The sequence below is a fragment of the Ammospiza nelsoni genome, chromosome 6 (genome assembly GCF_027579445.1).
Source record: "Ammospiza nelsoni isolate bAmmNel1 chromosome 6, bAmmNel1.pri, whole genome shotgun sequence".
NCBI lineage: Eukaryota > Metazoa > Chordata > Aves > Passeriformes > Passerellidae > Ammospiza > Ammospiza nelsoni.
The window spans coordinates 63,193,067-63,209,493 of NC_080638.1; the positions used below are offsets into that span (position 1 = coordinate 63,193,067).

Genomic DNA, 16,427 nt, shown 5'->3' on the forward strand with positions numbered 1-16,427 from the left:
AATTGAAACAGCATATTTCACATTGTGCAGACTCACATACATGTCTAATGTAATTGACTTAATTTATTCTTCTCTAGGAGTTAATTACAAGCCACTAACTATGCAATGTTTGGTGAGTGCTTGCTGGAGCCTGCTCTCCCTCAGCCATGGAAGAACAGGTCACAGAAATGCTGAGTGCCACAAAGGAACCAGCCTTGTCCTGGTGTGAGCCTGCACAAGAAATCCATTTCATTCCAGAGCACGAAACACAGCCCTGTCCCACCATCAGTGCAAACACAGCCTGAGGAGAGCCTGAGGAGGCCAATCTGCCAGCCCTGCTCCCAGGCTCTCCTGCATCCCAGGATTTCCTGTGGAAAGCAGGAGCTGCAGCCTGGCCTCCAATTCTCCTGCTGAAATCACAATCCCAGAAGAGTTTGGGTTAGAAAGGACCTTAAAAATCATCTTGTTCAACCCCCTGCCATGGCAGGGACACCTCCCACCATCCCAGGCTGCTCCAAGCCCTGTCCAGCCTGGCCTTGGGCACTGCCATGGATCAGGGGCAGCCACAGCTGCTCTGAGCACCCTCCTCACCCTCACAGAGAAGAATTTTTTCCTCATATCTAATCTAATCTCTCCTTTTTTAGTTTAAATCATTTCCCCCTTGTCCTACCACTATCTGCCCATGTACAAAGTCACTCTCCACTTTTATAAGCCACTTTCAAAGTCCTGGAAGGCCACAGTGAGGTGTCCCCGGAGCTTTCTCTTCTCCAGGCAAAACAGCCCCAGCTCAGATGTCACACACACACAAACACCAATGCCAGGCAGTGCTGCCATTCTGAGGGCATTCAAACCAAATTACTGCAGGGAAAACAAACCAGCAAGGAGAGAAAATCGAGGCTTGATGGGAAGCCTGAACTTGCTTGTTCCTTGGAACAGAGTACCCTGTACGCACCGTGTCAGGCTGCTTATCAGCAGCTCTCAGGGGATCTGTGTGACCAGCAGTGATATCTGTGTGGCTCCTTTCTGGAGTTTCCATCCCATATCACACTGCCACCAAGAGCACCAGAGCCAAGCCCCGAACAGAGGCTGCAGTCAGGCTCCATTCCCTCTGGATGCTCTCCAGAGAGCTGCGGTTTGCAGGAAGCTTATCTGCCCTGCACCACAGCTCAGGTCCCCGAGCATCTCCCCTGCCCTGGGCACGCTCAGCCGGGCTGGGCTGGCACACGAGCCCTGATCTCCCGGTGCCACAGCGATCCGAGCAGGCTGGGAGGGGCGGGGAGCTCCGAGCATGCAGCAGGAATTCCCTCCTCCCCTCCACGGCTGGCAGCAGATCCAGCCAACCAGGAAACACGGGAACGAAGGGTGGAAGCGATGGGTGTGCAGGGGAGAGGCAGGGCAGGGTGGTGCCCGCAAACCCTGCCCTGCTGCTGCACAAAGGAGGCACCCCCAGAGCTGAGCCTGGCCCCACGCATTCCCTCAGCACGGGCTGCCCGAGGTGTCTGGCCCTGAGCAGGGAACCTGGCTGGGCAAAGCCCTGTGTGACAGCCACCCTGCACCGCACCCCCAAAGGCTCCGGGCCAGCAGGTCACAAATCCTCCCCAGCTGGGTTTAACCACACACACACACTCACCACGCCTTGCTGCGGCACAGAATCCCGGAATGCTTTGGGTTGGAAGGGATCTTAATGCCCAGCCAGTTTCAAGCCTTACACAAATAACACCTTCCACTAATCCCAGGGTGCTCCCAGCCCTGTCCAGCCTGGCCTTGGGCACTGCCAGGGATCCAGGGGCAGCCACAGCTGCTCTGGGCACCCTGTGCCAGGGCCTGCCCACCCTCACAGGAATAACTTTTTCTAAATGTAACCCTGCCCTCTGGCAGTGGGAAGCCATTCCTCCCTATCCTGGTACTATGTGGTCTTGTAAATAAATAAGTAAGTCTCTCTCCATGCTTCTCCTGCACCCAGGGCACAGCTGAAGGCACAGACACACAACCTTCCCTTTACTCTGCTCACACCTCTGCTGGGATTTTTGGCATGTCCACAGAAGCAGAGAACCCCAGATCCAAGCAGGGGAAGCACCAAATGCTGCCCATGCACTGACCAGACCCACGGGGACCTGGGAAGTGCCACATGTCCCTCTGTCAGGCTCTTGCCATGCTATCCCCTTCCACATGGGGCTGCTGAGCTGGGAAATGCAGCAAGGAAGGGGAAGGCAGAGCCAGAACTTACAGTGCCCACCTAGGAAATCATCTGCACCTCCTCAGCCTGGCTGTAACCACAGCTGCCATCAATCTGTGGAAATGATGGATCAGTGACAGTCCCTCGAGCTGCAGGGCACCAGAAACAGGAGAAGAAAACCGTTGTGGAAAAAGGAGCCCTGTCATTTGGCAAGAAGAATGGCAGATAAACAGCAATGGACTGTTCAGGGACGTGGTGGAGTCACCACCTCTGGAAAGGTGGGTGTGGCACTCAGTGCCAGGTCGGCTTAACCAGCTGGTGTTTGGGATTTGATGATCTCTGAGGTCTTTCCAACCTAACTAACTCTGTGATCTGGAAAAGGCCACACTTGCAGTGTCCCTTTGGGATCCCCAGCTCCTCTCCACAGTCAGCTCCCAGAGCTGAGCTGCCCAGCTGTGTTCCCGGCTCTGCCAATCCCATGTGCACTCCCACGTTCTCCTGGCAGGGACTTTGCTCTGCCAGGCTTCATCCTCACTCACCCTTTGCTTTTTTTGGAGCAGTGCAGATGTGGAGTGCACCTTGCTGCTGCCAGCCCTGAGTCACCCAGCTGGCAGCAGCACAGCGTCAGCTCTGCCCGGCCAGCTCAGCCCCTTCTGCCTCTGGCACAGGGAACAAGGGATGAATGACTCTGCTGATAGCAGGAGTGCTTTGGGACCTTCCCACTGCTGACAGGAGCAAGAGCTGGGATGATAACTGGCCCCCAAACCTGCCTGTTACAACATCCCAAATGCCAAAGTACAATGTGAAATTCCTCATTACAACACCTACTACGTGAAGCTGCAGTGCTTAGCTGGCTCTGAAGCAAGAGCAGCTCCTACTGCTGTCAAATTCCCAGGCTGAGCTTTGGACACTCAGGCAGGAAACCACCTGGGGAATGAAGCAAATCAGAGTTTTTTGTAGAATTTTTTCAGCAAGTTTGAGGTCAGGTCAGACAGTTACGTGGCCGTGCCCATGACAGCTCAGGTAGCAGGAATGGCTGAGTCAGAGGCAAGGTGGACACCTCCCACAGGCAAAGCACTGTTGGAAGAGCACCAGCAAAAAGAAACCATGATCTGTTTGTCAGGTGCAAACCCTGGCCTGCTCCCTTTCCCTCATTTAAGCCTATTCCCATATTTCCCATAAATATTTCCCATATTTAAGCCCACATTCTCCAGGGTAACACAGAATCCCAGAATGGTTTGGTTGGAAGGGAACCTACAGAACACCTCATTCCATCCCCTGTCAAGGGCAGGGACACTCCACTGTCCCAGGTTGCTCCAAGCCCATCCAACCTGCCTTGGACACTGCCAGGGATCCATCTCCAGAACTCCCTCTTCCCTCCCAGCACACATTTTCTGCATGGTCCTTCATCTGCCATTTGTCAGCAACAGCCTCCCTTCATCTCCACCACCAGCACTGGATTTAGTTTTTTCTGACATTAAATTATTTTTACCCTTTTGTTGCTAAAATTGTCTGAAAATAAAGTTTGGTAAACACGCCATGAAATTTTAGGATAGAACATGAAAAGTAATTACACTCTGCATGAAATGCTTATGTATATAAAGTGCTTTAAATGTGCTCTATGGGCTTGGCAGAACTCAGCCCCTTCTCCAAAGTCTCCACCTCATTTGGGAGATCTGTGTTCAGTTATTTTCCTTCACTTTTCCTGCTGGCAAAAGGGAGCATTTCTGGCAGGAGCAGAGGAGCTGGAGGCTCTCTAGAGTGAAGTGACTTTCAGCAGTGATCTGTGGGACACTTTGTGCCTCACAGAGTGCGACAACACCTGCCCCAGCCTCCTTCCCCCACTGGAGAAGGTTCCAGTCAGTGATTCAGGGGAGCTGATATAAAACCTGCTGCCTCTGAACATCACCCAGGCCCTAAACAACATTTCAGTGTGCTGTTTGTCACCCCTGGAGCAGGGAAACTGCAGCAAGACACAACCAATGAATTCCCACTCCCATGAATCAGGGGTGCAGGCAAGGCCAGAGCCACTCCTGGCATGGACATGGCACCAGGCAGGACAGGGGCACCATGTCACCACTGCCAGGCAGGCTCAGCCCATCCTGGTTTTCCCAAAAAAGAGAAAGTCAGGCTGCTCTTGTCCTGCTTATCCAGCTATTCCAGTTCTCTGTACAACCATCATGGGAGAACGACTTTGGGTGAGAGCCTGGAGGGCCAGGACACAGGGAATGGCTTCCCACTGCCAGAGGGCAGGGTTAGATGGGATATTAGGAGAAATTCCTCCCTGTGAGGGTGGGCAGGCCCTGGCACAGGTGCCCAGAGAAGCTGTGGCTGCCCCTGGATCTCTGGAAGTGTTCCAGGCCAGGTTGGATGGGACTTGGAGCAACCTGATCTACTGGAAAGTGTCCCTGCCCATTCCATGATTCTATAATCACATTCAGCTTGAAATGTTGACTTGTCTCTTCTTTCAAGTCCCAGCACTTCATTTTCTTTTCTCTTTCACAAGCCGCTCGTTTGGTTGTGAATATTTCTGGCTTTTTGTGTGAAGGCCCCTCTGTCTGAAACATCTCAGCTTTCCCTTGTCAGGTTCCCAGCATTCAGAGTCACAAAGAAATGCCAGGAAGTGGAAACTGAAAATCCATCATAAAAGGGCAGAAATCAAACAACAAACACAAAAGATGTAAACGTGGTTTAAATGAAAAACAACCTAGCAAAATCATGGTTTTCTTCTCAGTTTAACCCATTGTGTGCAGTGTAAGATGGGGCAGGGATGATCCCTGGCCTATGCTGGAGAGGAGCCCCTTATGCTCAAAAGAGTTCCTTGGCTTTTCCTGGCTCCCTTTAGGGGCTCTCCTAAATCCCCTGTCCACCTTGAAAACCCTCACCAAGAAGTATCTGCAACCTCTGTAATCCCTTTTATGGTTTTAAAACTGAATTCTTGCTAGGTGGACCGTTCCAATTTCAACACAAAATTGGCCATGATGGGGAACATGAGATTTCACACAATTTGTTCCAGTCTGTGCTGCTTAAAGGAGTGACTGGGAGCAGGGATCTCACTGGATCACAGGGACCAGGCTGCTGAACATCTGCCACTGCCAAGCACAAAGAATTTCAGACAGAAATCAGTGTAATCTACTACAAACCTTCAGGAGCTGGCTGGACTTCACCATGCCAAGCAGAACTTGGACTAACAATCCTTTTTTTGGGCAAAGCAGGGTCCAATACTCACAGCAAGGAATTATTTGGGATTTTTTTTCATCTGCAGCTGCCTTAACCATTGAACTGGCAGCAGTTGTGAGGTCTGTGCACCACTTGGCACGTTCAGGAAGAGCCTCAAATGAGGCATAACCTGATGCTGACCTCTAGCCCAAGGCTAAATCCTACTCTGGATGCATCACACACCCCTACAGAGCTCCTGGGGATGTGACAGCGACCCAGTTATGACCAGGGGCAATCCCACACACTCATCCTAATTTGCTGTGTGAGCTTTAAAAAAGCAAATTATTTTTATGAAACAAAGGAAGGTTACACTAAGCAGCTGCCTGTTCCCAGGCCTGAGTAACTAGGGCAAAGTTTGATCCGTTTCAAAATAGCGTTAATATTTTTAATGACCCATAAGCCCACTTTCAGAACAAAGCAAGGACTTTCTCCTTTCTGCCTTAGTTTCAGGAAAAGCCCAAGCCTCCTCCTTTGCCAGCTGAAAAATGTAGCAGTGGAAGAGTCACCCCATGGACTGATGTCACCACACAATGCTGCAGTCACTGGATGTAAACACAGCTTTCAAGGCAATGAGGTTTTGTTGTATAAATAGAATAAAGAAATGTATAAAGGCAGCTTTTTCTTTTTCTTTCCTAGTTAAAAAAAAAAAATTGAAGCATTTCACTCAATTTCTTACTCACAATGTCAACCAGCCTGGCAAAAAGCCAGGGAATCCTCTAGGAATAGGTGAATGTCTGTGGGATAATAGAGGGAATTATTCTGAGCTGTGGATGGGCGGCAGCAGAAGGCAGCTGATCCCACAGAGATCCACCTGGATCCATGGATGCTTCCAGATTCTCGCAGAGAAGCTCAGGAAGAGTTCCCCCTCGGTGACACATCACATTTCCCGGGAGCAGGCTGAGAAATGCGCCTCGATCCCTTGCCGGGTGCAGGCTGTGCTTCCCAGGGCGATGCTTTCTCCGCTTCCCTCCGGCATCATTTGCATTCGCTGCTGCTGCTCCCGGGGCGTGCAGGGAAGGCACGGGCGGCCGGACGTGTGTGCAATTCCCAGCACGCACGGAGTCAGGGCTGCCGCGTCTGTCACACGCTCCGCGAGACAAAGCTGAGAATGGCACCACATTCCCTGGCAAGCTTTCCCCCCGCTTTACCCAAGGATCTGAGCACCTTCATTAAGTCACAGCTGAACCCATCAAATAAGCTTGGCCCATTTTGTCCCCCCCCTCCATCCCAAAAAAACCCCATCACCGGATCAGCAGCTCCGTTATCCCAGTGCTTCCTCCAGCATGCCTCCGAGCTGTTAATCATTGCCATGGGAAATCCTACGCTCATCTACACAAATTAAAATGTAATTTGTGTATCTAAACATCACAGCTCAGCTCACCCGCTCCGCCTGAGGAGCCGGGATACCGCCGGCACCCGTGTGAGTGAGCTCACATGGAATTACGGCTCCGGAGGAAACGGCAAATTACTCTGCTCAAATAACGGGAACTGGCTGGATAAAATGGGATTTCCTACGGAACAGCGTGGCAGTGGGAGTGGGTAAAGCCATCCTTCACAAGCAGGCTGAAGGTGGAGGAGCCCCTTGCTGGTGCTACCCACCTGTGGGACCAGCCGGGGCTCCATGCAGGGGGAAGCAGGAGCTGCCGGAGGATCCAGGAGGATCCAGGCGCCTCTGGAGGAACCGAAGCCTCGCAGGAAGGCAGCACAGAACTTCCTCCTGCCGTCCCCCCGCTCCGCTCCCCGGCTCCCCCGGGATCAGGGGGCTGCCAGGGGTGGGTTCAAAATGGGCCCTGACTGGAGGGTGACTTGACAACTAAATCCTACAGCTTCCAGAACGGGAGAAACCCCTCTGGAGGGGTGACAAGGCAGGGTGGCCTTGTGGCTCTGCCTGCGGAAGGCGGGGTGAGCGGGATCGCTGCTCCCGGATGAGCTGGGGTGGTGGCTGAGGTGTCACCCCCTATCAGGGGCTGAGGGGACGGCAGGGCCGGGCTAAGGGGTGTCAGGGCAAGCCGGAGGAGCAGCCCAAAGGCTCCCCAGGGAGCTGCCGGGGCTGTCCGGCCCCAGGAGTGTCAGGGGGTCCCGCCGCAGCCCAGCCGAGGGCGGTGACCAGCCCAAGCCGGGGACAGCCCGCCTCAGGAGGCCCCGGAACCAGGGGCGCCCATCCCGCAGCCCCGCTCCCTGTCACGCTGCCGGGGCGGGACGGGCGGACCCCAGGCCCCTCAGGGATAGCGCGGGGGTGTCCCAGACACCCGTGTGTCCCCTCGGCACCGGGCAGCCCCCCGTCCCGCCCGGGCCAGCCGAGCCCCCCGCCCGCGTCCTCCCGCCGCAGCCCCGCCCCGGCGCGGCCCGCGGCCGCCTCAGGCCCGGCATTGTCCGCGCTGCCCCCGCTCCCCCCCGGTTCTGCCGCCGCCGCCCTACCCCAGCTGCTCCTGTCCCGGCGGTTCCGGGCCATGGCGGCGGCTGCGGGAGGCTCCGTGCGCGCTCCGAGCCGCGCTGCGTCTGGCGGGGCTGCGGCGGCGGCGCGGGGCGGGCGGGGGAGCCGGCGGCGGCGGCAGCGGCAGCAGCATCCCCGCCCGCCGCTCGGCGCGGCACCGCGGCACGGCCCGGCACGGCACGGCCCGGCCCGCCGGGACACCCGCCCACGGCACCCGCGGGGCCGCCCCGGCACCGCCGCTCGGGGTGCGCGCAGCCAGGGGGCCCCGCGGGCGGGGCGAGCCGCACCCCCGGGGGCGCTGAATCCCCTCCCGAGGGGGCGGATGGTGGTGGGGGGCTCAGCACGGATAGGAGACATCCAGGGTAGCCCTGCCAGGGCGCTGGGATCGTGAGGGGCACCACCAGCGGCGGCCATGCAGTGGGCATGGATGGGGGGCTCAGCAGACAGGCTGATCCAAAATCCAGGTTATTCCTGCCAGAGCAGTGGGATCGTTGGGGCACCTGGAGTATCCAAGCCTGAGGGCACTGGGTGCACTTGGAGGCACCCACACGCTGGAGACATCCACCCCAGGGCAGGACACCTGGCTCATGTGGGGCACTGAGCACCCCTGTGGGCACCCACCCACCCACCCACAAGGGACCATGGCTGGGAGGGGAACCCGGCACAAGCAGGACTGTGGTGAGTGTATGGGGACACCTGGATCACCACAGGGATGCTGCCCTGGGGTGCAGTCAGCCAGGCCCTGCTCCCCAGTCCTGCCTGTGCGAGGAGCAGGAGACACTCACCATGCAGGCGGGGCACAAAGGAGGCCGGGTAAGGGCTGCACTTGGACACCTCTGGGGAGGATTTAAGTGCAGCACAGTTGATAACGTAGAATTCCAGAATGGTCTGAGTTGGAAGGGACCCTAAAGCTCATTTCATTTCACTCTGTCATGGGCAGGAGTCCTTTTCTTTTCCTTTCCTTTTTCTTATCCCCAATGTCCAGCCTAGCCTTGGACACTTCCAGGGATCCGGGAGCAGCCACAGCTTCTCTGGGCACCCTGTGCCAGGGCCTCCCACCCTTACAGTCAGGATTCCTTCCCAATGTCCCATCTAACCCAGATGGAGCCATTCCCTGGCTCCTGTCCCTCCATCCCTTGTCCCCAGTCCCTCTGCAGCTCTCCTGGAGCCCCTGCAGGCCCTGCCAGGGGCACTGAGCTCTCCCTGGAGCTTTCTGTTCTCCAGCTCTCACAGCCTGGCTCCAGAGCAGAGGGCCTCCAGCCCTGTGGCCTCCTCTGAACTTTCTCCAGCATCTCCACATCCTTCTCCTGTTGGGGGCCCCAGAGCTGGGGGCAGCACTGCAGGTGGGGTGTGTCACAAAAGCAGAGTAGAGGGGAATGATCCCCTCCCTCAGCCTCCTCCTGCCCACCCTGCTGGGCTGCAGCCCATGCTGTGTTTGGCTTTCTGGGCCCACTCCCACCCACTCCATGTGCACCAGCATGGGAGTGCACACTCTTGTCCTCAGCTACTGTTTGCCCACGCTCTTGATGCCAACAAGCTGCTGGAACCAACCTGACTCTGAAGCCAGAGCCCAGTGCTCTTTGGAAGACACGTGGCACAGCGCTCAAAGATCAGCTGATCAAACTGTGGAAATGTGGTGGTCACCAGAGGGACAAAATCTGTCAGGATGGGAAGGGAGCTGAGCCCCAGATTGTATCTGCAAGAGGAGATTTTGGGCGAGTGCTGATCATTTCTGCACCCTGGCCCACAGCAGCCAGGGAAAGCCAATGGCCATCCAGCTTTGTTGGATTCACAGGAGCCAGCAGGATCTGCTCTTCACTCCTGACAGCAGGAAGAACACTCAAAACCAAACCAATCTTCAGTTCCAGGCGTCTGATGGGTACCAAAGCCATGTGTGGTTGTGCTCCCATTGATATGCTGATACTTCATTCCTGAGTGCCTCCTCCAACCCTGTGTGACTGCCTCTCGTTAGCCTCTTCCCCGTGCTTACAGCATCAGAAGCAAACGTAATTTTGGCTCTCTCACGTGGCAGACAGCTGAATCCTGCCCACCCCTGCCGGGCCCTGCGACCACGAGGAGCTCCCTGGGCTTTGCAGAAGCTGCATTAGGGTTTGTAGGAATAATCCCTGAGATTGCCCCTGCCTGTTGCTGCTTCAGTGCAGCAGAGGGGAGACAGGTGTTGTCAGGAGGGATTTATCACACTGGACACTCTCAGAGGGGTTCAGATAGGTTGAAAGAGGAGATTAAAAGAAAAGCAGCTGGGAAATGGACAGGGGAGGGGGGAAAATAGAGGATGGAAAAGGAAATGTGTTAATCTGAAAGTCTAATTAAACTGAGATGGGCTCAGGTCCTATTTTCCTCATTCCTTTGAGAATTGCTGCTAAGGTCAAGCTTGTACTGCCCCATTTACTGGCATTTTCTCCTTTTCTCTTATGGTATCCATTATGGTATCCCAGTCAAGGAGAAGTAGAGAGGTTTGATCCTGTGTTGTGCTGTGGGGATTGTCTGCACGAACTCCCAAGGCCTTTTCCTGCATTATTTCCTATGATCACAAGTCATGGGGGTGATCTTTTTTCCAAAGAGTGACTCAGCATTTGTTCATTTTCATCCCCCCCTCCTCTCCACCAATTCATCTTTCCTTTATTTCCCAGTTGCAACCAGCCCTTCCTAAGAAGCATCTTTGCATTCTTGCTGCCCAAGTCGCCAGCTCACAAAGAGCTGATTTCACAGCAGATGTGCTGGATGGTCATGGACTGGAAGAATTCTTGAGCAAAAACGATGCCAAATGGAGAAAAGGCAAAAAGAGAAAACACCCCACAGCTGGAGTTCAACACCGCGAGATCCAGCGCAGAAAAGGCCCCGGAATTTGGAGAAAACCTGGATTTAAATCCATCCTGCATTCCGGTGGCAGGAGCTGTTTCATAATTTACCTTGATTTGATGTCCCACTTACTCAGGCAGCATTTCCAGTTGCTTTTCATATCCCCAGCCCTGTGCAAACAGAGCCCGGGCGTTGTGCAACGCTTATGTAAGAGGTGCCAGAGGGACGCTGCCAAGGCTCTGCTCTTGCTCAGGTGCCACCCCGGGCTCCCTGGGACCTGCTGCTGAGGAAAACGCTGCCATCCCCACCAGTCTGCCTTGGACAAGGCGGTGCCTGAGCCCCTGGGGGACAGATCTGTTCTTGCAGTGGTTAACTGAGGGTCTGGGGTGTGTTAGTTTAGTTTTTATTGTCACTTCTGCCTTCTCGGGGTTTGCTCTTTCACCGCTTCTGCTGAATTGTGTGGGAAAGTCAAAGGGATCTAGATGTCAAATGTGTCTGAAGAGCATTGCAGGGGGATGTCTCTCTGCTGGTTACACTGCCTGGCAGGGATTCCTCATCACTGCTCTCATTTCTGTACCCTTATTCTAGGGTTAGGAGGCCTCAATTCCTTGGAAATACCAAAAAAGGATAAAACTAAATCAGCTTTTCCCTGGTCCTGAAGCTAAAACCTTCCTGACATCTTTCTGTTGTTTGATTTTTCTTTTTTTTTTCTTTTCTTCCTGAAATATTTTAAGTGAAGCAGATCTTTGTTGCTTAGGAAATCCTGCTATTCCTGCAGCTTCCATTTCTCACCCCAAATTGTGCTGTGACCACCCACATTTACATGGGCTGTACAGCCAAAGGAATTATCTTTGCTGCTTCTGTAAACACCATTGCACACCGGGGCTGCACTGAGGGATTTCACTGTGCAGGAGACAGAATTCCAGCAGTTAATTAAATGACTTGTTTAATCAATCACTGTGGAGGTTCTTCCTTCTGGAAGATGCTCCATAAACCAAAGGAGCTACTTAAGGATAAAATAAACATGGAGATAAAGAGTCATCAGCCCAGGCCTGGTTTTACCTCGGTGGCTGCCTTTGCACCATCTGATCCTTTTATTTCTCTTTATCAGTTCTTTCTGCAGAGCGTGGTGGGGCTCCCCAGGGAATGGTCATGTTCCCAAGGCTGCCAGAGCTCCAGGAAAGCTCTCAGGATTTTTGGGGTGTCTGTGCATGGCCAGGAGTTGAACTGGATGATCCTCAGGGTAATTCCATGATTCTGCAATTTAGAGGCCAGCAAGGCAGAGAGAGGATCTCTCCTAAGCCAAACTTCCTGTCCATTTCCGACCCTGTTTTCAATTTGTCCCCTGTCTCTGCTCTGACAGGCAGATGGACACTATTGAAAACATCCTTCCTCACCAGCCTCCTTTTGGTTTGCAACGTGGCTTTAGTGAGCCCAAGCCAAAATCTGTGTGTGCCAAGTTTGTTTCTAGGATTTCCCCTTGAAGACACACCTCAGCCAGAAAAAAAAGCTTCCAGCTCCTCTTGGCAGAACCAACCAAATCCACCTGCCTGGATGATTCAGCAGGACACTTGCAAAATGTTCCAGCCAGGTTGGTGCACCTGGAAGCAGGGGAAGCAGCCGGGTTTCCAGGCAGTGCTCTGATTTTCCCTTTTCAATGCTGTTTTTCATGGAAATGGCCACATTTTCCTGCATCCTTGTGCTGAGCAGTTGCTGTCTGGTGTCACCTCTGCCCTCCTGTGCGTGCTGCTGGGAGGGAAGGGCATCCAGCTGGTTTCCTTCCTTTGAATGCAAAGAGCACAATCAGCTGCAAAGTCTCCTGAGATGCATGGACGTGAACGGGGTGACACAAATATAATGTATAGCCACAGTGCCCCTCTTCCTTCCGTGAAAAACAAACTCTTGCACACAGGGCTGGGCTGTGTCTCCTTCAATTCTCCTGCTCCTGCAAGGGACAAAAGGCTTTTTTCTCTTCTCCTTCCCACAGCCTCTCAGCACAACCCCTGGAGAGATCCTCAGTCTATGGCAGACTGATGTTTCCTTGAGCAAGCGAATTCCCAAGCTGGACATAAGAAATATCCTGGATGTCTCCTCCTTCTCTTGCCCTTGGCTGTGTTCTCTCCATCCACCTTGCCAGGACTTCTCTCTTTTTCTGCTCTTTAATTTTTCTAAGCATTTTTTGTCCTTGTCATCACGTGCCTGCATCTGCTGCCATCCCAGTTGTCCCCCAAAGGGCCATTCCAGCAGCAAGAAACCATTCAGGATCCCACAAAATCCTCCCTATCCCTCTTATTTTGAATTCTGATAGCAGATTAGATGAAGCAGCATGAACAGCACTGAAAGCTGCCCAAGGGATGCCAAGAAGCTGTAGGAGGTTCAGCATCCTGAACTGGACTCAGGGGTGGAAAATTTTCCCACAGAAAGCCTGGGAATGGGTCCATTGCAGCCCCTTCACTTGTGGCCACGGGTGAAGCAAGTGTGTGTTCCACTGGGGAGGAAAACCAGCCTGAAAAACACAAACCACAATCTTAAACAAAAAATAAATTTCAAGTCATAGGAAAGGTGCTGCAGCAGTTATGAATGCCTTCCATGTGAGTTTGCTAGACTGTGTAAAAATTAAAGATATTTTAGTAGTCAAAAAACCCACCAGGACTGAAGTATTTTCACTGCTTTTAAAACCACCTTTATTATCTTGTTCATTTAGAAATTCCTCCAGCTCTGCAGCCACCGTTACCTGGTGCTCCTGGGTGTCTCGTGGCTGCTCTTCCTCCTCAGGCTGCAGCACAAACAGATCACATTCTCCAAAGCCACGGAATGCCTTATGTAAAACCACTTAACATTCCTTTTAGGGCTGCGACCTGTTCACATGGAAGATGCTGCATAAAAGCACATTCCTGAACACGCTTGACCAGAAAAGCAGCGTGGTCTGGGGTGGAAAATGCAGTGTGTGCTCAGGAGCAGGGGCCTGCCAGGGCACAGGGGCCATGTCTTGCACTGAAAACTCTGCACAACTCATTAGAATCATTAATTAAATCATTAAGGTTGGAAAAGCCCTCTGAGACCACTGAGCCCAAGCCTTAACTCAGCACTGCATGGTTATCACTGACTCATGTCCCCAAGTGCCGCCTTCACACTGCTCTTGTCACCCTCCAGGGATGGTCTCCACCACTGCTCTGGGCAAACAATGCCTGACCACCCTTTCCCTGAAGAGATTTTCCCTAATATCCAACCTCAGCCTCTCCTGGCACAATTTCAGGCAGTTTGCTCATTTTCCTCCATTTTCCTAATCATGAAATGGTGACAATAATCCAGTCCCAGTGCTGCTTTTATCTATGGACACCTCCCAGATGTTCTTCCAGCAGGGAACTGAGCTGGGAAAGGTGAATTAAAGCTCAGAACACGAGATGGGCTCTGAGAGCTCCACTCTCCACAAGATGGGATGAGAAACTGCACCTCCAGGTGGGAAGTGAAACTTAACGCAGCAAGGACTAAGTAAAGCAGCTTTTGCAGTGAATTGCAGCCCCTCAGATCTGAGAGGTGTTATAGGAGGCCAAGCCTTAATGCACCATCTGCCACTGGAAAATGAAATGTCCTTTTTGCTGTGCTGTCATCCCATGGCTTGTCAGGAGCAGCAAGTCAGCAGAGTGAAAAGCATCAGCTGAGGAAGGGGAAAGAAAAAGGACACAAACAGCTCCCTATGGGGAGCACAGGAAGCTGATTTATGAGGGGAAAGGTAATTGCTTTGTTAAAAATCACTTGAGGAAATACAGCTCTCTAAAGGGTAAATAGTGCCTTGTTTGTTGGGGGCTCAGGAAAACTTAGGTATTTATGTTGGAAAGGACGTACAGGATGCAGAAGGCTTGGAGAGCACAAGGGGAAATGAAATGGGAATCTCTTTAAGTGAGCAGCCCTCAGCTCTCCTGGTTCTGGGAGGTGGGGCAGGTTACATTTTGCAGCCCAAACGAGCCCATAAATAAATCCCCATAAACCCAAAGGCCACTGCAATTCCCAGGAGTCTGCACACAATGCCTTTGAGTTCAACCCAAAACACCACAGATCCTAAAGAAGTCTGCCATGGAGCCTGTGGTCTGAAGGAAAAATCTTATGCAATCCACAGCACCCTGTCAGGTACTACTTGTGGGATTTCTAAATGTAAGAGCAAGTTCAAAGCCCAGGCTCCATTTTAAACCCAAGATCAGTGCTTGGCTACGTTGTCATTAGACTACATTGGGCCTGCCTGGGCTGTGTGGCTGCCAAAGCAGCAGAATCTGTTCTGAAATAAGCAATCCTGGACGCCAGACACTCCTACATCTGGCATCTATTTGAATTTTTTCTACCTAACTTCTGCAGACGTATTTCCTGCCCTGAGAATGTGGTAGTTTTTACGCCTAGAAAATCACACCTCCTTTCAGGCCCTAATGATTCTCCTTGCAGCCAGTGCTACTGCAAATTCCAGCATTCCTCTACTCCCTATCCCCACCTTTGGGCTTCTTAAATTGTTCAGCATTTGTTTCAGAGACCATGGGTGAGCTTTGTCCAGAATTTCATCTGCTTTGCTGAAAATAATTGGGAAAGGCAGCTATAAATGATTTCCACTTTGCAGGTTCACAGAAACTTTTTTTTGACTTATGGAGCCCAGGCAGACAAGTTCCAACAGGTCTGAGGTAATTCTGGTGTGACTTTCATTGCACTGGTTACCCACAAAGCTAAATGCCACCTGATTAGCCCATGAGAAGGATTACACGATGTGGCTGCAAGGCTGCAAGGCAGATCAGTCCTACATCCTCCACATGTTCCTCCTCCTTTTCCTTCTCGAGTCTCTCGGGAAGTATCCCAGCCTCTGGCGTGAACGATGGAAAGCTCAGCCTGGTGTTTGGTATAAGCAGATATATGGACTGAGATATATATAAAATATAGGTGGTGTAACCAACCTGGGGGCTTCCTTCCAGCCTCAAACCAAGGGGTACAGGCTCAAAGCCCTGTCTGTACCTGCACTTCTCCCTCCACAATGAGGAGCAGGGTCAGAAGAGGCACAAAGATGCTCCAAGGGCTGGAAATCCTCTGCTCCAGGCTGGAGAGCTGGGGGTGCTCACCTGGAGAGGAGAAGGCTCCAGGGAGAGCTCAGAGCCCCTGGCAGGGCCTGAAGGGGCTCCAGGAGAGCTGGAGAGGGACTGGGGACAAGGCATGGAGGGACAGGACACAGGGAACAGCTTTAAGCTGGGAAAGGGAAGATTTTAGTTGGATTTGGGAAGAAATTCTTGGCTGTGAGAGTGAGGGTGACACCCTGGCACAGAGCAGCTGTGGCTGCCCCTGGATCCTTGGAAGTGTCCCAGGCCAGGTTGGACATAGGGGCTTAGAGCACCCTGGGATACTGAAAGGTGTCCCTGCAATGGCAGGGGATGGAATGGGATGGCATTTCAGCTCCCTCCCAACCAAAACCACGCTGGATTCCATCAGCCGTCGGGCCGCGGGGCGGGCAGCGCCCTGTAACAGCCTCACGGCAGCGGTTCCCGGAGCGGCGCCGGGCAGCAGCGGAGCGGGGCCGAGCCTGCACCGGGGCTGGGCCGGGCTCGGAGCGGGGCCGGGCTCGGAGCGGGGCCCGCGTTGGCCGCGCCGGGGCGCTGCGGCGGCGCGGAGGCGCTGCCGGCCCGTCCCGTCCCGAGCCGAGCGAACCCAGCCCGGCTCGGCCGCGGAAGGAGAACGAGAAGGAGGAGGAGAAGGAGGAGGAGGAGGAAAAGGAGGAGGAGGCGGCGGTGGCGGTGCTCCCCCTCCGTCCGTCCCTCCCTCCCCGGCGGGACA

At 53.5% G+C, this 16,427-nt stretch overlaps 1 protein-coding gene across 3 annotated transcripts in view; it reads right to left on the minus strand.

The window, feature by feature from the left end:
- The window catches only part of ATL1 (atlastin GTPase 1), a 32,332-nt gene extending 24,381 nt beyond the window's left edge, over nucleotides 1-7,951 (minus strand). For 2 of the 3 annotated variants that reach the window (XM_059473545.1, XM_059473544.1), the window contains exon 1: nucleotides 7,793-7,951. In XM_059473545.1, coding sequence (XP_059329528.1) covers nucleotides 7,793-7,826 — 34 coding nt within the window. In that variant the 5' untranslated portion in view covers nucleotides 7,827-7,951. Of the gene's footprint in view, nucleotides 1-6,054; nucleotides 6,649-7,792 lie in introns of those variants that run through there. The other variant, XM_059473546.1, reaches the window with a different exon arrangement.
- Nucleotides 7,952-16,427: the final 8,476 nt, after the last annotated feature.